At 44.1% G+C, this 19,560-nt stretch overlaps 3 protein-coding genes across 10 annotated transcripts in view; 2 read left to right on the top strand and 1 right to left on the bottom strand.

Moving 5' to 3' along the window:
* LOC103393420 (MBT domain-containing protein 1-like) overlaps positions 1–7,416 on the bottom strand; it is an 11,139-nt gene extending 3,723 nt beyond the window's left edge. For 3 of the 8 annotated variants that reach the window (XM_017040480.2, XM_025064598.1, XM_025064600.1), the window contains exons 1-8: positions 7,087–7,219; positions 2,685–2,925; positions 1,962–2,095; positions 1,742–1,838; positions 1,162–1,232; positions 767–884; positions 366–500; positions 187–275 (exon numbers count right to left, since the gene is read on the bottom strand). In XM_017040480.2, the coding sequence (XP_016895969.1) occupies positions 187–275; positions 366–500; positions 767–884; positions 1,162–1,232; positions 1,742–1,838; positions 1,962–2,095; positions 2,685–2,925 (885 nt within the window). In that variant the 5' untranslated portion in view covers positions 7,087–7,219. Of the gene's footprint in view, positions 1–186; positions 276–365; positions 501–766; positions 885–1,161; positions 1,233–1,741; positions 1,839–1,961; positions 2,096–2,684; positions 2,926–3,700; positions 5,404–7,086; positions 7,220–7,257 lie in introns of those variants that run through there. The other 5 variants (XM_025064596.1, XM_025064597.1, XM_025064599.1 and 2 more) reach the window with 5 other exon arrangements.
* Positions 7,417–7,671: 255 nt separating this feature from the next.
* On the top strand, positions 7,672–15,428 carry LOC103393423 (keratin, type I cytoskeletal 13-like). The gene is made up of 15 exons (XM_008330389.3): positions 7,672–8,135; positions 8,514–8,596; positions 8,758–8,914; positions 9,256–9,417; positions 9,932–10,057; positions 10,145–10,461; positions 11,003–11,098; positions 12,771–12,786; positions 13,380–13,814; positions 13,890–13,972; positions 14,247–14,403; positions 14,482–14,643; positions 14,752–14,877; positions 14,962–15,182; positions 15,274–15,428. Exons 1-15 carry the CDS (start codon positions 7,704–7,706, stop codon positions 15,350–15,352), a joined length of 2,652 nt encoding a protein of 883 aa, XP_008328611.2. The 5' UTR covers positions 7,672–7,703; the 3' UTR covers positions 15,353–15,428.
* A 1,600-nt stretch (positions 15,429–17,028) lies between these two features.
* The window catches only part of LOC103393419 (keratin, type I cytoskeletal 50 kDa-like), a 3,497-nt gene continuing 965 nt past the window's right edge, over positions 17,029–19,560 (top strand). Inside the window, exons 1-6 of the mRNA XM_008330385.3 lie at positions 17,029–17,761; positions 18,026–18,108; positions 18,187–18,343; positions 18,740–18,901; positions 19,250–19,375; positions 19,480–19,554. Of these exons, the coding sequence (XP_008328607.2) occupies positions 17,222–17,761; positions 18,026–18,108; positions 18,187–18,343; positions 18,740–18,901; positions 19,250–19,375; positions 19,480–19,554 (1,143 nt within the window). The 5' untranslated portion in view covers positions 17,029–17,221. The remainder of the gene's footprint in view (positions 17,762–18,025; positions 18,109–18,186; positions 18,344–18,739; positions 18,902–19,249; positions 19,376–19,479; positions 19,555–19,560) is intronic.

A 19,560-nucleotide genomic window follows, 5' to 3' on the forward strand; every position in this document is an offset into this window, starting at 1 on the left:
AATGGGAACAATGGAGAACAAACAGCAACAATGTCTTTCCTCAGTTCAATTCAAAGTCAGAGTGAAGAAAATGGGATGTGACCCAGTGAGCAGCAGGACTCTGGAGTAAATAACAAAAAAACAACAGCCATCAGTTTTAACTGGACCATCTCTTCTGGAAATAGCTCTGTGGACTTGAACTCTGACCTTGGAGCTGAAGTCAGCCGGAAGTGTTTTGGATCCCGTCAGACGTTTAACGAGGAAACTTTTCCAGTTGCTGAATCTGTGGAGAATAGCTAAGACGACGACAGAGAGAGAACACCGTCATCCAATCAGCACGCGTTCCAGTGACATCATCAGTTATGAAGAGGGCCTTGTGGTCATACCTTGAGGGGGAACCAGAGGTTGTCCCCCGGCAGCACACCAACCCACAGGGTGGATGTCTGACACGCAGAGGTTCAACCAGAAATCTCTGCTGGAGTCACTGTCGAAACCTTCGTACCTGAGCAGAGCCTTAAAACCTGCGTTTTCAACAAAAACAAACACAGCTGAATCAGTAGGAAAATAATTACTACTCTGTCACTAATTCTAATATGTTTTATTATCATTTTTTTGAAAAACTTTTGAAAACCAAAAATCACTGATTATCTCTATGGGCTTTGGTCTGTGAGCTAAAATGTTTTTTTTTTAGGCAGCCATATTTTTTACTAGGTGTCTGAGGGTGGTTTTAGCAGCAGGGGGGAGTAACACTCACAATGTTAATGTGTGTGTGTGTGTGTGTGTGTACCTGCCAGTTTGACGACAGCAGCGATCCAGTAGACCTTCATGTTCAGTCCGCTGTCAGTGTTGAGGACTTCCACTCTGACTCCTTCACTAATGTCCTTCCACAGTTTCCGCATCGACACCTGAACAAGAACAAGTCAGAGACGAGCAGGGACGTGGGCAGAGAACCTGTGACTCCACCTGTGACCTGGTAGATAAATCTCATAATTGTGTGACATTTGCCCATTTATATTTTCTTATTTACTACATTAAAATGTGTAATCTCTAGTAAAACATCTAATCTCATAGTCATGGATAACAGTTCCAGATTATTTCGTTATAACAACCTGCAAATCCAATCATAAAACCTGAATCTAAATTTGAAAAGTTTCCTTTACGTTCCATGTGTGTGTCACTCACATGTTTGAAGCAGCTCACCGGTGCTCCAATAAAATCTCCTTTTCCAAGATAATGACCCCAGTCAAAGACGTCTGCAGGAACATATGTCATCATCTGATCATGATCATCATCATCATTCTGAGATTAAAGTGGGATTATGAAAGAAGAACAACCTCCAGTGAGAACTTTATCAGGTTAAAGCCACAATGTGTTAAAAATAATATGAACTGACCAGTACAGACTGACAGGAACCACTAACAGTATCAGGAACTAAGAACAGTACCAGAAACCAGGAACTAAGGAAGAGTACTAGGGGTTTAGGAACAAAACCATGGACAAAGGAACAGTACCAGGAACTGTCTTTGAATTGCTGTCTATAAACCAGGGACTGTTGGGGATCGGAAAAAACTGATTTATACAATTTTTACATTAACCTTTGGCGTGATGGAATCTTGAAGGATGCAGCTACAACTGATTTATACAATTTTTACATTAACGTTTGGCGTGATGGACTCTTGAAGGATGCAGTTACAGTAACAGTTCCTGGTACCGAACATCTATCTGACATAGTCACTGAAGTTTGTCCGGCAGAGATACTCACTGCTCTTTTTGGCGGCGCCCTGCTGGTGGTTTTGGTGCTGAGCTGAAGAAGCCCCCTTGGTTGTCAGTACCTTTGTCTTTTTACTGGGAGGTTTACCCTGTGGTACACCAGTGCACAGAGGAAGTCAGTGATTTGAGCTCAAAAGACACCCTAGGGGACTGCTAGTCCACTGGTGCCTCTAGTGGTCAGTTGTGTGTGGTACTTGGTTTTGTGTGCGTACCTGCAGCCGAGCCAGGATACTGGCCTTCTTGGAGTTGGAGGAAAAACTTCTGGAACAGGAGACGCTGCAGAAACGTTTGGTTTTACTGTAGAAAGCGTCCCTTACTCCTACTATACCACACATCTCACAGGTGGCTGTGGAAGACACACACACACAAACACAGCCTTTTAGGAGACGTGTTGATTAAAACACAGTATTCTGCCTCACATTTAGCCTTTAAAGGTGCAGTCTGCAGGTGTCTCCAGCATCACTGTTATTTCATGTTTAATGTCAGCATTGAACAATGAACACTGGGCTGCCCTTCCCTGGGCTGCCTGTGGGAGGTGCTAAGTGAACACATATAATAACGCAGTGTTCTGTAATTGTCTTGTCCCGTAAACTGGAAAAAAAAGGAAACACATCCACCGATTGTAAGAGGTGAAAGCCATTAAAAACACTTAGCATATAGCTTGTTAGCATCACAGTAACACCTATAATGTTAGTCACGTTTGAGAGGCATACAGTATAAGAAAGGTAACTCAGACTCTCCTCATCTGTGGTCTTTTACGAGCTGATCTGAATCTCGTCTCATTACTGCCACTTACTGGTTGATAGAGGACATACTCAAATATGTTGTGTTTGTTAATATGTCAGAATTTCCTCATATTTTGAACCCAATACACTCAAACTCTTGAAGCTAATCAGCACCATAAACGGTCATGCTGTGCTGTTTCTGGGACTGACCCATGCCAGCCTTGCCGTCTGGATATTTGTACATCTGACCATTGGTCCTGATGAGAGTCAGGGAGGAAGAGAAGGCAGTGCCTGGCTGATTGGCTGTCTCTTCTTCTTCACTTTCCTCTGGGCTGGACACAGTGCTACCCCCGCTGGACTCACTACTGCCACCGCTGCAGCTGCTGCACTCCTCGTTTGCACCCTCCATTGTCCCCAACCAATCCTCACGTTTCCGGGACACTTGCTCCATCTACAGGTGTGACAAGTGAACAAAACTTCAGCCTTCTGACGAGTCAAAATTAAAACCCCATCATCTTATTAAAAACCCCTCCCACAAACACTTTCACAAACATTGTTTGACATAAAAGACATTTTGCGTTAATACGGTGTTGGTAGTTTACTCTTGACATAATATTACACCTTAGATAACATTTATGAATTACAAAAGAATTATTAAAAATTAAATAATTTAAAATGAACATATTAAAAACTGAAAAACTGGTAATAAAATACAGAGAAACTACATAAAACCTGCAGCATTTAAATATATTCCAATATATAACAATTTAAAAAATAATATATATGTATAAAAACATTTGATAGAATAGAGAGAAAATAAAATATTTTCAATACTACAAATCAGTGTAAAGATAAGGAAAAAAATAAAAGAACGCGCGCACATGCGCACAAACTGCACAGCTGTTTACAGCTGCAATGCAGAGAGACTGGAAGCCAGAACGCGTCCTCTTTTCTATATATTCTACATCTTTTTTTCCTGCAACAACAACTAGTAGTTGATACAATAAAATCTAGACTTGGTTTTTTAATCATCTTCTGCCGATGTCATTTTCGGCTGATTGAAATGAAGAGAAAACGTGATTTGTGTTACATGCCCCGTGTTCTAAAAGCTGACAGAACCTGACATTATAAAACGGCTTAACAACTGTTTGGATGCGTTCACCAAATCGTTCACTACACTCTACTCCCGTTGTACTTCAGTAACACACATCCATGTCATTACACACCTAAACCCGCGGTACATTTCGATCCTATCACCAATGAAGGACAGTCGAACCCCACGCTCAAGACAGACAGTTTAAATGTCATTTCCCGCTGGACTATTTCATTCTACTTCTCAGAGCTCAAGACATCTTGTACAACTCGCTGACAAGATACCGAATTGTCTCTTGTCAGCCGCGGTGACCCGCTATCAGAGCCACTTCCGGTCAACTACCTCACCAGGTCCGTGGATGTTTCTATCTCGGGCCGCGGCACCGCGCACGGCGAGCACGGAGGACAAGCTGTGCGGGGGAGCAGAGAAGGAGCCGGGATCGCTCCGGAGACCTGTGCGCATGTGCAGCCGGTGCCGCCACTTCCTATAGTCTTTGCTGCTTTTACGGACAAAGGCAAACGTCGAATTTTAAAACGCCAGTAAAAGAGTTGTTAATAATAACTAACATTTATACATTCAGGAATTATAAAATGATTGCGTCGACCACACCACCAACGTCAGTAAAAAGACCCAAATGTGAAAAAACGATTTCATCACGATTAATCATTCATTAAAATGTGTCAAACTAAAAAAAAAAAGAAAAAGCCATGTCTGTGATTTTACGTAAAACATTCCAAATTAAATTGCAGTACGTGAATCATTACATTATTTAAAGCTGTAGAAGTAATGAGTGCCACCGTCGGCAGAGGGAGACAGAACAACCGCAGTCTACACTCCTAACCTCTCATCCTGATCAATCTTTTGGTTTCTTATCGTTGATTGTAGCCTTTGAGTTATTATCATACGTCCCAAATTTTAGTGTCTTGTTACTCTTTAGCTAGTCTTTTGCTTTCGTGCGTGTTCTCTTTTTTTGTAAACTTTTTCTATGATTAACATTAAGAAAGTTTTGTTTTTCTATTTCAGCCAATGGTGTCGTTTTTAACTATAACTCAAGTCTTTATTCCTTTACATTTGCTTGAGTTTTGCAGTAAAGTTTTCAGCCTTTTACCTGCATCTGTGCTGTGGTTTGCTTCTATTTCCTGAATTGAAGATGCATTTTGTTTCCCTTTTTATCTGATACTATAATCCTAATCTCTAATCCAGGTTTCTAATCCTCCATCACTGTGGTCTGTATGACATAACACATTTAAAATCACATGTGTTGTTGGAGTTACAGGAGCCTGACTGGAACATTACTGTAGACCCTGTGGTTTTAACAAAAAAAAAGTATAGGAGAATTTAAAGGATTAACTCAGAGGTTTATGAAGAACACGTTGGACATTTTGAGCGACACCAACAGGTCTGGACAAAGCTGATGAAAAATGACAAGCATTTGAAGGTGGAGTGAAGAGGAGGTGGAGGGGAACAGAAAGCAAAAGACAAAGAAAAGGAAAATTTTTACAAGCACCAGAAAAACAGCCTCAGGTGAAATAGAGAAAGAATTAAGGCGGTGGTGAGGAGATGCACCCTGAGGAGGAGTCGAGGTATTGAAGTTTGATGGGACACAGATAAATTATTAATTCATTAGTGACAAGACAGGGACCTGAGCCAGAAACGAAGGGTGGCAGAGCAACAAGGAAATTGGCAAAAAAAAAAAAAATTAACTTAACGTTAGTCCATGTCCAAGTTCACAAACCGTCAAACAAAGAATCCAAACATTCCTTCAAAATCAACAAATTGGTTCTTCTTCTATTCTATTAATCTACTATTCTTCTCAGGAGCTGGACCAGCAGCACCCAGTCCTACTATTCTTCTCAGGAGCTGGACCAGGTGGACTGGACCTGGTGGACTGGGTGCTCACCAGCACCTTGACCAACAACACTTGGACCATGGAATGTGATTAAAGTCTTTCTGTTTTGCACTGAGTACACACTTTGTGATTGCCTGCCACTACTGTCCCTCCACGTCCCATCAGGCCCCGTCTGTCTCAGATTTACCCAGTGTCCCTCACCTGTCCTTCAAGTTCTAATTTTCTACATTTCTGTGATTTACCCAGTGTCCCTCACCTGTCCTTCGTGTCTCTTCTTACAGAAAGTTCTACTTTTCTACATTTCTGTGATTTTTTTCCTATTGAGTTTTGGAGAAGCTGCTGCTGTTCCTGTCTCTACCCCCCCTCTGCTGACCCCACCTCCCCACCCCCCAACTCAGAGACACACCTGTCCTCACATGCTGATGAGGGAAGCCCCACCCTGCCATGATCAGGCGAGGGAGGGGCTCAAAGGTCGCAGTTATGTAAGAACAGCTGCAGGCAGAGGTTTTACATTCAGGTAAAGGGTGTGTGTGTGTGTCTGTACATAAATCACAGCTGTTTTTTTAAAAACAGTCTAATTAAAATGATTGACCGTCAGAAAATCTGTCATCATCTGATAATTACCGACCGAGTTAATCTCATGATCTGAGCCCTGGTTAAGGTTAGTTTAACTTAGTTTAGTTCAGCACAACTCAGCCTGGCTTAATCGATAGTTAAGTTAAGCTTACACTTTAGTTTAGTTTGGCTTAGATAAATGTAAAGTTTAGTTAACCTTAGTTTAATTTAGTGTAGGTTAACAGATAGTTTAGTTTCACATAAAGTTTAGCTTAATTCAACTCAGCTGAGCTGAGTTAGAGTCAGTTTAGCTTTACCTATAACTGGGCACAGTTTAGTTAAATTTACCTCTGCATATCAGTGCAATTTAGTTAAGCTTAAAGTTGAGGGAAAAGATTCGTTTGTTTAGTTTTGATTAGTTCAGCCTAAAGTTAGCCTTCAGTCTTTGGTTCGTTCTAATTCGGTTGAGTTTGTAGTTCAGTTTGGTTGACGTTGTATAGTTGGGTTACACTTTTGTTCGGTTTACTTTAGCTCGCGGTTAAGTCGAGTTTAGCTGTGCTTACAGTTGGGCTAGGTTTAGTTGTTTCTGAGCTCAGTTTAAGGAGAACTTTTGTTGATCCCACACTGGTGAAACTGTCGTGTTCGTGCAGCAGATCGGCTGCAGAAGGATTCGTAACAGGAAGTGTGTGATTACTTTGCAACTCAAACCCACTACCATCGATGTGTAAGCAGGCGTGATAACCGCTACACCATGGAACCACTTATTTTTAATTCAGCATATAATTAGTATATGACATTTGTATCTTAGGTGAGGTCTGTGTGTGTGTGACTGCAGTGTGTGTGTACGCTAAGATGATAATGGTTTTCAGCCTGAGCTGAGGGGCAGGTGCAGCTGCAGCAGCAGCCACAGCAGCCACAGCGGCGTGACAGTTCCCTGGACGGAGATCAGAGAGCAGACGAGTGTGAGCAGGACTTTCCCACAGTTAAAGCTCGATGACGACAGCAGAGCCTTTGTTGTGCTGGTGTGACACTGATCCAACTTATTTACAGACTCAGAGCAGAAGTCATTTAATGATTTACTCTGAAAAGGGAGTGGTTCAAACCTGTCTGTGTACCTGCTGCTGCTGCTGCTGATGATGATGATGATGTTACTGCTCATGCTGATGCTGTCCTTTTTTCGGGTTTTGAAAGAAAAAAGAAACGTATCAGAAAAGTACCAGATCAAAACAGGGAACAAAAAGAGGAACATAATCCAGAACTTTTCTGCTTCCTCCTCTTAAACTAACTCTTAGATCTGATCCACCTCCTCCATGCGAACTGTGTTCATTTGCCTTAGCTCTTAGGTTAGCTCTTGGATTAGCATTAGCTGTCTTTTTGACCGACGGGAAACTTTCTCCTGCGCTCCTCAAGTGATGGAGAAACAACTGAAGGAGAGGTGGAGGACAGGAGCTGCAGGTGGGGGTGAATTAACGCCATCTTCTCCTCAGAGGTTCGAAGATCCCTCTGATTGACAGCTTTTGGGTAGATTCCACGTTTCTCAGTCACACCCTGAGAGGTTACGGTAGGACAGGTCTCCTCCCAGGCTTGGCACCGGCTCACCCTCCTCTTCCTCCACCCTCTCCTCCTCCTCCTTCCAAACATCTAATGGTATAAAAAAATCAGACACCCAGCTAATTTCTCCACTGCCACCGAAGCGGACAGACGTTCATCCTTCTCGTCAGCAGACAGAGCCATGTTCAATTACAGGTCCAGCAGTGGCGGAGGTGGTGGTGCCTACATGGGCAGCAGTAGGTCCATGTATGGTGGTACGGGTAATGTTCGGGTCTCCACTGGCAGCTCCTCCATGTCCATGTTCAGCAGCGGTGGTGGTGGTGGTGGTGGAAGTGGAGGTGGAGGCTATGGCTTCAGCTTTGGTGGTGGAGCAGGAGGTGGAGCAGGCGGCGCGTATTGCGGCGTTGAAAGCTTGGACATCTCCACCAACGAGAAGGGCGCCATGCAAAATCTGAACGACCGCCTTGCCATCTACTTGGAGAAGGTCCGTAAACTGGAGGCGGCCAATGCTGAGCTGGAGCTGAAGATCCGGGAGTTCCTGGAGAAGAAGACCTCACCGTCCTCCCGGGACTACAGCGCCTACTATGCCACCATAGCAGAACTGCAGGGAAAGGTAGACCTCCAACTGTTTTGTCATACGACTGAAAAATGAGACTTTAATGTCATCATGAACTTCTGCAAAACTGAAAAAAAAAAGTAAAATGTCCAGCCAGGCATCTGTAACTGATATGATGTCCTTGTTACTGTTGTCTGTCACGTGTCAGCCAATCAGAGAAACAGTGATAATCTAGAATGCAGAGAAAAAACAAAAAATGTTAGCAACAAGAGTAGATTTGTGTTAATTAGCCAGAATAATTACTGCTAAGAAGAGTCCAACAAGAATTATATCTGGAAAATTAAAAAAGGTAACAGTGTGAGCTGAACCTGGTCAAAGGTCAGCTGTGAGGAGGTCAACACTGAACACTTATCTTTTCTTTGCCACTTGTTTCAGATCCAGGAGGCGACCAGAGTCAACGCCACCATTTACCTGTCCATCGATAACGCCAAACTGGCCGCTGACGACTTCAGGCTTAAGTGAGTGACTTTACACGTCGAACCTCTCGACTATTAACCAAACTAAAATGAAACACTACCACCACCGTGGTACAGATCACTAGCGTTTGCCAAAAGGTGCAGAGATGGAACCCTGGGTCGAGTTAGTAGCTAAGTCAACAAGTGCTGTTTTCCCGTTGCAGGTACGAGAACGAACTGGCCATGCGTCAGTCGGTGGAGGCCGACATTGCGGGCCTGAGGCGGGTCCTGGACGAGATGACTCTGTCCAAGTCCGACCTGGAGATGCAGATCGAGGGCCTGAAGGAGGAGCTGCTCTTCCTGAAGAAGAACCACGAGGAGGTGGGTGGACAGTAAAAATGTTCTCTTTTTAACACCAAGATTACATATGATGTAAAGTGGTTTCTTCAGCAGTGTGGACGTACGCTCCTCTGCTGATGCCTGTGGAGCCAAACTGTCCCTACAGTACTTACCGTTTTTTTTTAAATATCTTTTTAAAAAATCAGTGTTCCTTCCAACCTCCTTCATAGGTACTGTTACAGTACTAGGTACAGGTCAAAGTACCATCCTTAGTTCCTGTTACTGTCTTGTGTTGATGGTACCGTCTGCAATTGATGGTAAAGTACCAGGTGCATCTCTATAACGGTACCGCAGGTTCTCAGTGTCTTCTGGTTGAATTGTAGGAGCTGCTGGCGTCCCGTACTCAGATGAGCGGTCAGGTGAACGTGGAGGTGGACGCAGCTCCTCAGGAGGACCTGAGCAAGATCCTGGATGAGATCAGGGATTACTACGAGAACGTCGCCGCCAAGAACCGCAAAGACCTGGAGGCCTGGTTCCAGAGCAAGGTGAGAAGGAAAACATTCGGCTGCTAGAATCAACTTTGGCTAGGAAATACAGATAAAGATTAGCACAGTAAGACGTAGCTCAGAGTTAGCTTGAAAATAATCAAAAAAAGGCCAAATTATAATTTGATATGAGCTGAAAAAAACTATCATAAAAATACAGATGTGAGTTTAATAGCAGAAATATCTACAGTTATATTAAGAGTAGAAAAGGAAGGCCTACAGCAGCTGCCCTACAAGTGACAAATGCTGTGATGACTGTGGCGCCCTCTGGTGGAAGGAAAAGGTTCTGCACACACCTGGTATTGAATTCAAATGACTCAATGAGATGGAAAATGGAGTTTGAATTACAAAACAAACCAATAGTTGATTAGACAAGAGTTAACTGTTAAACTCTACTGTAAACCTTTGTTTATGAACTGTCTGAGATTTCATTTTCATTCTTGACCCACTTCTAGTCTTTTAGCCACACTCTAAGCTAACCTTTAGCTCTAACTCGTTGCTTCTCCGTCCACAGACAGAGTCACTAAGCAAAGAAGTGGCTGCCAGCACAGAGACCATTCAGTCATCCAAGAGTGAGGTCACTGACCTCAAACGTTTGCTGCAGAGTCTAGAGATCGAGCTGCAGTCGCAACAGAGCATGGTGAGAACCTCCTCAACTCCACCTCTGTCCTCTTGGAGGCGCCAACACAAACTAAAGCGCTCCCTCTGTCTCCCTGTGTCCCTGCAGAAGGCCGGCCTGGAGGGAACCCTGGCAGAAACACAGAACCGATACTCCATGCAGCTGGCAGGGTTCCAGCGACAGGTGACCATTACGGAGGAGCAGCTGATGGGGCTGAACGCTGACATGGAGCGACAGTCGCAGGAGTACCAGATTCTGCTGGACATCAAGACCCGGCTGGAGATGGAGATCGCCGAGTACAGGAGGCTGCTGGATGGAGAGGGTGTTGGAGGGGCAGGAGGGTCCAAGGGGGCGTTTGGGGCTGGTGGAGCCGGAGGCGCAGGGGGAGCAGGAGGAGCAGGAGGAACCGGAGGAGGCAGTAGCAGGTAAGTAGCGAGGTGCAGAAAAGAGAAAAAAAAGTTTGAGTTCAGAGAAACCTGTCAAAACACTCAGTAATGGTTACCCCAAAACACTTACATATTACCCCAAATGTGATTTTATCCAAAAAAAGTGGTAGCCAAATGAAATTGCCAAAAGTTTGCTTAACCCAAAAAAATAAAACACCAGCCAAGATTTGGCCAGAAATAGTTAATACAAAAGTTTAACTCACTGTTATCCATTATTTAACCATAAGTTCCGTCTCCAACAGGTGAATCCAGCCCTGAATTAGCTTTGCTTTGGTTAAAAATGTTAAAACGTAGCTGACACTGTAGACAATGTAGTTCAAACCTACCTATGTGTAAACAGAAGGCTTTTATGTTGCCCAGAACTGGCCAACCTGGTTTCTATGTAACAAAACACATAGCATGTAAAACAGCTAAACATGAGCCAAACAGAAAAATACGCAAATATTGAAGATCAGCGTCTGCAAATATACTTTGGTATTTGACATTCACTTAACACCGGCGCCCCCTCTTTATCCAACAGCACCTCTACCAAAACCATGAGGCAGAAAGTCATCACCGTGGTGGAGGAGATAGTGGACGGACAGGTGGTCAGCACCAAGGAGACAGTCACCAACAAGTGAGCAGGAGCAGCAGGGGGCGCCAGCACTGCCTCAGCACTGAAATCAGAGGCAACAATAAATGCGAGCAGATACATAAAACCAATGACTGTGACTGTGGATTTGATTTTAAAGTCTGATGTTTCTCTGACAGCCGCCACAAGGGGCTACTGTTGCATCGAGCAAGATCACAGACTAAGATGTATGTGAATTGAAAAAGCTGAAAGTGACAAAAATTAAATAAAAAATTAAATAGCCAAACTAGTTTAATTTCTGTAAATCTTTAAAGTTATGTAATAAAATAAATTAAATTCATATTTTTGAACCAATTCAAATGTCAAAGGCAGGCAGTCCAAAAGTTTGAACTGTTAGGTTTGTAAGATTATAGTAAAAAAAAAAGGTTAAGGTAAAAAGATTAATGTGAGGAATTTATAATCATAAAGGTCATAAAATACAGTCACAATTTAGACATAAGGGTTTAAGGAATAGCAGACTGTGATCTGAAAATGTCGTGATCATGTAAAAACATTTCATTTTAACATAAAAGTCATTAAAACTAACACTTAAAGTAAACATGAAGCTCAGAAAAAGAAGATAAAAAAAACATATTTCATTTAATTTTAACTCTTCCTTCTCTGTCGATGCTTCAAATGTTATATCAATAGTTTAGGGAAAAAATGTGAAAAGAAATCTGAGGATTTTTTTTTTTATTGTTTAGATTTGAGGAGGTTAAACAGAGAAAGTGTAAAAGTTATGAGTTCAAGGGGAGAGTGTAAGATTCTCTTTTTAAAACTGTAAAATGTTACTGGAGGCGCACACACAAACTGGTTTGTCAGTTTCTGCTGCTGCTGTAGGGCAAATACCAGTGGGCGGAGCCAAGAGACAGGTTTTCAGTTTCATCACCAACGGCAAGTCCACACAGGTTCTTGAGTCGGTGGGGCTGACTGAAAGAATTCAACCCTGACTTGAAAAAACTCGACTTGACCAAAGAATTTAAAAATCCGCGAATGAACAAATGTAATTCTCTGTCACATCCCGTTTTCTTCACTCGTGAAATGATGAAAGTGGTCCTTACGGTTTGTCCTCTACTGTTGTCGATGAATGAAGACTCGGATGTCACCATTGTCTGAAGTGGAGCTAACATTTAGTTCTTTTAGCATATCTGGAGCTGCGACATCTTCAGCTGTTTTCTCAGCCACTTTTCTAGATTCTTTTCCACGTTTTATCCATGGAGTAATATTCAAGATATCTGGTTTAGCTGTTTTGCCACACTCTTCTTCTTTTTCATCTTCTACTGGGAGTGGCCACATTCTCACCCCACTTGAAGACATTGACAGCAGGGACAGCTGGAGATAATACCTGTGGAATCTCGCGCTCTGTTTACACGATATGTGGCCTATTTTGGTACAAACATTGGTCTCACATTCATTTCTGTTGTTCAATCAGTCGACCAATCTTTCGAAACACATGAATAAACCACCAACTACAGTTGCACAATCCCAGTAGGTTGAGATGAGGGCCACAGAACCCTCGCGGCATCTACAGCTTCGTTGGCTCCTGATAGTAACTAAGACATCGTCTGAAGTGAGGGAACATTTTATGGCCCAATCTGTCAGCCCGTCCTCGTCTTAGTCAGACTCCTGCCACGTCTGTGTTTCTGCTCTTTCTTTGTTCTGTGTTCTCTCCTCTAAGTTTCCTGGTGGCCGAGGTCTGTTTTAATATTTTATTTTTATTTGTTACGTCTGCTCTGGTGGTTCGGCCTTCTTCTTCAACCATAGTTGGAGTTCAGACACATTTGCTTTCCCACGATGACTTGACTCTGACTTTTAGTTCTTCTTTTCTTATGTTTTAGAATATGTAAGCATCAGGAAAGCTTCATTTCATGAAGAATTGTTTATGAATTACCTTTCGCACAAAGCATCGGAGGCGGGCGGTTTGTGTCTGACGAGGACATTAGCGTTCCTCTGAAGTACAGAACGTTACTGTCTGCAGAACATGTACAAAACCAATCAACGGTAACTCTGCAGAACCCTTAACATCTGCAGAACATGCACAGAACCAGAGAAGAACAAATAGCAGCGAATCCTCCTCGTTGTGTAACCATGACCTTAACATTCCTCTGCACTGCATTTTGCTGCTGTGCTGGTTTGGTGGCCTCCTTGTCTGAGGGCAGGTGAGGGGGAGGGGGTTTAGAGGAGGAGAGGAGGTGGGAGAGGGGTAGGATTTCAGAACCCTCCTCCACGTTCACGGAGCATAAAAAGGCAGGAAACCACTCTGTTGCATTCTCAGCTCTCCACCTAGAGCAGTGACGACCTCCTTCCTCTGCACCTCCTCTCCACCTCGACCACCATGTCAATTTCTCGCTCAGTCTCATACTCCAGCCGCATGGGCTTCAACAGGTCCCCCAGTGTCTATGGTGGCGCCGGAGGAACCGGGATTCGGATCTCCAGCTCCAATGCCTCCAGAAACTACAGCTCAGCCGCAGGAGGTGCTGCAGCTGCAGGAGGCGCCGCAGGCTTCAACTTGACCGACGCCCTGGATATCACAGACAACAAGCAGCAGGCCATGAGGAACCTGAACGACCGTCTGGCTGTCTACATAGATAAGGTCCGCAAGCTGGAGGCAGAAAATGGCGAGCTGGAACTGAAGATCCGACAGTTCCTGGACAAGAAGACCAAACCCGAGGGACACGACTACTCCGCCTTCTCCGTTATCATCAGTGACCTGCAGAACCAGGTGAGAGAAACCTCCTTCCTCCAACCTTAAGGTGACTCCCTATCCCACGACTGACCTTTGACCCTCTTGTCTCAGATCCTGGATGCCACCCGTGTAAATGGAGGCCTGTACCTTGCTGTGGACAACGCCAAACTGGCTGCTGACGACTTCAAAGTCAAGTAAGTTTACACCGATGACAGCCCAAGGGTGGAGTCAGGTGTAGAGCTGAACAGACCAGAACATCAGGATCACAGCCTGATGATGTGACCCTCGGCTGCCGAGGAATAAGTTTGTTTAGCTCAAAATAAGGAAAAACTGTTAGCAGATAGCCAAAGGGCTAAAGAAATGTGAACTAACAACAGGGTAAAACTGGTTTGAATCTAATACAACAACGCAAAATGTGTAGAAATACAGCAAAAAGCTTAGGCACAAACTGCTGTTCTGCTGCTGCAGGTACGAGAACGAGCTGGCCATGCGCCAGAGCGTGGAGGCTGACATTGCTGGGCTGAGAAGACTCCTGGATGACCTGACAATGGGAAGAGCCGACCTGGAGATGCAGATCGAGGCCCTCAGGGAGGAACTGATCTCACTGAAGAGGAACCACGAGGAGGTGGGTGTGGCACCAAGAAGTAAAGAATCAAACATCTGCAGCCACTGGTGATTCACCGACTCGGTTCTTCTTCTGCAGGATCTCCTGGCTATGCGCTCCAGCATGGGAGGTCAGGTGAATGTGGAGGTGGACGCTGCTCCTCAGCAGGACCTGTCAGTCGTCATGGCCTCCATCAGGGAACACTACGAGAACGTGGCTACCAAGAACCGCAGAGAGTTGGAGAACTGGTTCCAGGCCAAGGTAAGGAGACAGCAGCTCACAGCTTGTTCTTCAGTCTTCTTATTTTGAAAACCCCCTTTTTTTTTTTTTTGTAAAATTACTTTTAACATTTAATGTTTTCTCCTGCAGAGTGAAGAACTAAACAAGGAGGTCGCCATTAGCACAGAGACTCTGCAGACATCGCGCTCGGAGATCACAGAGGTCAAACGAACGCTACAGAGTCTGGAGATCGAGCTGCAGTCACAGCTCAGCATGGTGGGTTTGCTAAAGGTTCTTCGTTTCAAATCGTTTTAACCCAGAAACTGCAGATCTGATCGTCACCTCTGTCTTCCTTTTCAGAAAGCATCTCTGGAAGGAACCCTCGCCGAAACCAACAGCAGATATTCCACCATGCTGGCAGGGTACCAGAGGCAGGTGAGCGCTCTGGAGGACCAGCTGTCCCATCTGAGAGCAGACCTGGAGCGCACGGGACAAGAGTACAAGATGCTGCTTGACATCAAGACCAGGCTGGAGCTGGAGATCGCCGAGTACAGGAGGCTGCTGGAGGGAGAGACTGAAAGGTGAGCAGAAAATGTTTTATCTTTGAAAAAAAAAATCACTGATTTAAGGTGACGTTTACCCATTATTAATCCCTGTGTTTCACCCCCACAGCTCCTCCTCCACCACCACCAATCGCAGGGTGGTCATCATCACCAAGGAGATCGTAGACGGCGAAGAGGTCACCAACTAATGACAGTGAACAAGCATTTGCTAGAACATTGTCCAAAGAGAATAAAAAATAAAGCACCTCTGATGAAGCAACACCAATGTGTCTGAGTGTTTTTAGTAGATGATGAAATAAAATGTTCTTAGAACTCATGCCTTTACAGCAATAAAAAAAAACTGGTTCACCCTTTCGTGGATCTTTCTCTGTGGTGTTCATGAGTTTTGAGTGCCTGTTGACAGCTGTGATCAGCTGCCCCCTCCATACTGCCCCCCACCCCCAGCTTGCAAGTGTAACTAACATTAAATCCAATCTTTGAATAATTTGAAATTATATATTATGTAAAAATGGCATTATTTACATATACCTATTTTGTTACAAATTCTGATTACAGTACTTTTTTAGTAAACATTGAACCACGCCCCGTGAATGACTAGCTCTGAGTCGGGGAACTCTGTAGTAGTTGGTATGTACCAAAAACAAACAGAAATGAGAGAATGTTTTTACTGCACACAAGCAAAGGTGACGTACGTGTGTGTTGGTATCTTATGAGTACACTGAAGCTGAACACTGAAGGCATGTTACTGGTATGTAGCACAATTTATAGCCCCCCCGCCCCCTCACTTCTCATCCCCAAGAATGTGGCCAAGTCTAAGAGTTTATAGTTTTAAAGCAACATTTTAATTTGTGAGGAAGTGAGGCAACAACGCAGAGCAAACAACCAACAAAACTAACTTGTTTTTGACTTTGAGCTTAAGTCAAAAACCCTGTATTTTGTTTTCTTTTGTTTGCTGGAGGAAACAGCAGGGTCCTCTTAGGTTTGTTAGTTGTTTGTTTCCTCACTACGTATTTTGACGAGATTTGAATTTTTTTCAGGAACTAAATCACACCGACTCTGAGGACAAAATACGTCCTTATGCGTCAAAGCTGCGAGTATAGCAGCTGCACAGAGAGATGCGACTTTTTCTGGGAGAAAACTCCTCCAACAACACAAGCTCACGTAGACTCTCTGAAGTGTTAACATTACTGGCGTTGCACCACTTATTAAACAGTGCACTTTTCTCACGCATGCATATTTAGAAATATATACTATATATAATTGTATATATAAACAAATTTATGTACATAGAAAAATAAACCCAAAATAAAAGCTGACCATGATTGAACAGTGCATGGGAATAATATAAATAATTTTCTATTGCTATTTGTTAAAGGTGACAAATTATGCCTCCTTTTCTGCTTATTAAATTAGTTCCTGATCATACCCCCAGGATTAGGCATCGCAGCCCTTTTTTAATCCTGTCCAAACCTGGTCCAATTGTTCTCCTTGGAATTTAATTTCACTTGAAACACTCCCAACACAATAACCTGTTCTGCGGGTTTACTTAGTTGTAGATTTTTTTAAAACCCATTAAGACAGCGATTTGCACCTCGTACCCCCGTAGGCACAATGGGTATGGGACTGCCAGCTTCAGGCAGTCAGTGTGTATCATGGTGTCGCCGCGCTACGCCTATAGAACAGTCAAGTGTGAATGTGTTTTTTCTCTTATTGTTAGCATTTTACATGTCATGATGACAGGAGAGGCACTGCCTCACCAGCCCCCACTGACCGCACGCCACTGATCTGCTCTATGGAGTCCATGGTTTATAAACTATAATGAAATGACAGGGACAGAAATCGACAGTTTGTGAAGAAAACTCACCTCCATCTGGACATCATCTCCAGCAGGTGCAGTGGAGGAGGCCCTCGTCTGGGTGTGTGTCAGGGGTCTAATGTGACATGGAGAATGACCCTCAGGGCTCAGAGGACCTGTCCATCAGGAGGAGCCACAGCCTGAAGGCACTGCTGCAGGAAACAGAAGCCACTAGACCTGATATCTCTCTCAATCCAGCAACATGCCACCACCCCTGTGGCATGTTTGGCATGTTTCACCTGAGATAAACCGCCCAGCTCCTCGGTGTATAAGAGTCGACTCAGTCTGGAAGCTCCTCACTCTGCAGTCTCCAGCCAAGAGAACATCAGCAGCCATGAACACCTTCTCCAACCGCAGCAGCAGCTTCGTCAGGACCTCCGGCGGCAGAGGCCCCGTGTCCATCTCCTCCTCCTCCATCCGCCTCGGAGGTGGCCTGGGATCTGGCAGTGTGTACGGTGGAGCAGGAGGATCTGGAGTACGGATCTCCAAGTCCTTCTCCACTGGCTCCTCTGCTGCTGCTGGAGCTGAGCTGAGCATGGCTGAGGGCCTTACAGTCAACGAGAAGGGCACCATGCAGAACCTGAACGACCGCCTGGCCACCTATCTGTCCAAGGTCCGCTCCCTAGAGAAGGCCAATGCCGACCTGGAGCTGAAGATCCGTGAGTTCCTTGAGAAAAGGACCATGCCTGAGGTGCACGACTACACTCGCTTCAGGGTGCAGATCAAAAGTCTGCAGGACCAGGTAAGCAGGACCAGGATAGGGGGGTGGGGGCAGGAGAACCAGGGGCAAGAGTAGAATAATTCTGTTTCTTCTTTCTCCATTGACAAACCTGCAGCGGAAGAATAATCACATCATTTTGGGTTTCATATTTTACTTAATAAATTAAAAGAAATAACAGATACTTTTATAGATAAAAATTAGAAAAAAAAACACTTTACGTTGTTTTTCTTATTTACTTTTTTCTGCTACTGACAGTTCTCTGAAAAACACTTTCTCAACCTCTAGATCTGTGACGCTGCTCGTCAAAATGCTGCTATCGTCCTCTCCATCGACAACTCCCAGCTGGCCATCGATGACTTCAGAGTCAAGTAAGGAAGGGTGGTAACATGAAGCTTTAAACCTTTGGGATTTGAACCAGAAACCAACATTGGTTTGTTTTTCCCCAGGTATGAGAACGAGCTGGCCATGAGACAATCTGTGGAGGCTGACATCTCCAACCTCAGGAAGGTTCTGGACGATTTGCTGATCGCTCGCAGCGACTTGGAAATGAGGCTGGAGGGCCTGAGGGAGGAGGTGCTGCTGCTGAAGAGGAACCATGAAGAGGTGAGGCACCAGAGCAGGAACCAATCACTGGGGTAACTTTTGACCCATAGTTTTATATGAACCTGTCAGGTAGCCAACCATTAGCCATGTTTTACACTGTATGTTTGGCTAAACAAATAGCAGGCTAACCTTAGATTTAATAGCACCAAAGAAGAGAAAAGGCTGAAGAATGTAAAGGAGTAGTTCACAGAGTTTAAGGATGTCTGACCTTAATTCCTCACTGGTTTCTAAGCCTGGTGTAGAATCACCTTAAATCACACAGTCGCTCCACCATCAGGATGAATTACTGTCTTTTTGACTGAGAATACCAGCATTCCAACTCCTAAAAGTGAAGATGAGTTTCATTCTTATGAGGAACATAATGGTTTAAATCTTTCTTTTTTTAATTCTCTGCAGGATCTCCTGGCTCTGCGCGCCAGAGTGGGAGGACAGGTGAACGTGGAGGTGGACGCTGCACCTCAGGAGGACCTGTCAGCCGTCATGGCCTCTATCAGAGAACATTATGAGAATGTGGCTGCCAAGAACCGCAAAGACTTGGACACCTGGTTCCAGGCCAAGGTGAGAAGACACATGCCCACATAGAAACTATAGTTTTTAAAACCAGATGATCCTTTACTTTTCTTAATGATTATTATGAAAAAATATAATAAGAATACAATTTTGTTTTAATTATAATTTATTTTTGTAACTCTACTTATTATTAGCTACATTTTTCTCTCATTATTTTTATTGGTTTTCTGGTGTAATTTACTCCAAAAGCTTTTCAATAAATGGATGACTATTTCATCTTGTTCAGAGTTGATGATGAGGACTGAGTCAATAAAACAAAGTATTATCTGTATGACTTCTGTGAACATTCGCCCCAGTTGTTAATACTAAGACTGATTTGTGCTTCACATTTCACAGATAGCTGAGCTGAACAAAGACATGGCGGCCAAAACCGAGACCCTGGAAACATCAAGGTCTGAGATCACCGAGCTCACAAGGACTCTACAGAATCTGGAGATCCAACTGCAGAGTGAGCTCAGCAAGGTAAGCACAATGTACCTGTTTCCTTGGTGACGTCATCTGCTGATGTCATCCCTGCTGAGTCTGAACACTTCTGACGACTCCTGCCCCTTTACTTCATTCCACAGAAAAATGTTCTGGAAGGATCTCTGGCTGAGACCAAGCTCCGCTACAACAACATCCTGGCAGGGTACCAGAGGCAGGTGAGC

Source organism: Cynoglossus semilaevis, chromosome 17, assembly GCF_000523025.1.
Source record: "Cynoglossus semilaevis isolate Cse_v1.0 chromosome 17, Cse_v1.0, whole genome shotgun sequence".
Lineage (NCBI taxonomy): Eukaryota > Metazoa > Chordata > Actinopteri > Pleuronectiformes > Cynoglossidae > Cynoglossus > Cynoglossus semilaevis.

What these genes read in the sequence shown, in the direction of transcription:
- LOC103393423 (XM_008330389.3), top strand. Translation starts at nt 7,704, where the DNA reads ATGTTCAATTACAGGTCCAGCAGTGGCGGAGGTGGTGGTGCCTACATG. An exon ending in AGGCCTGGTTCCAGAGCAAG is followed by an intron (nt 9,418 to 9,931) that starts GTGAGAAGGAAA and finishes CTCCGTCCACAG; the next exon opens with ACAGAGTCACTAAGCAAAGA. An exon ending in TGAAGAGGAACCACGAGGAG is followed by an intron (nt 14,404 to 14,481) that starts GTGGGTGTGGCA and finishes CTTCTTCTGCAG; the next exon opens with GATCTCCTGGCTATGCGCTC.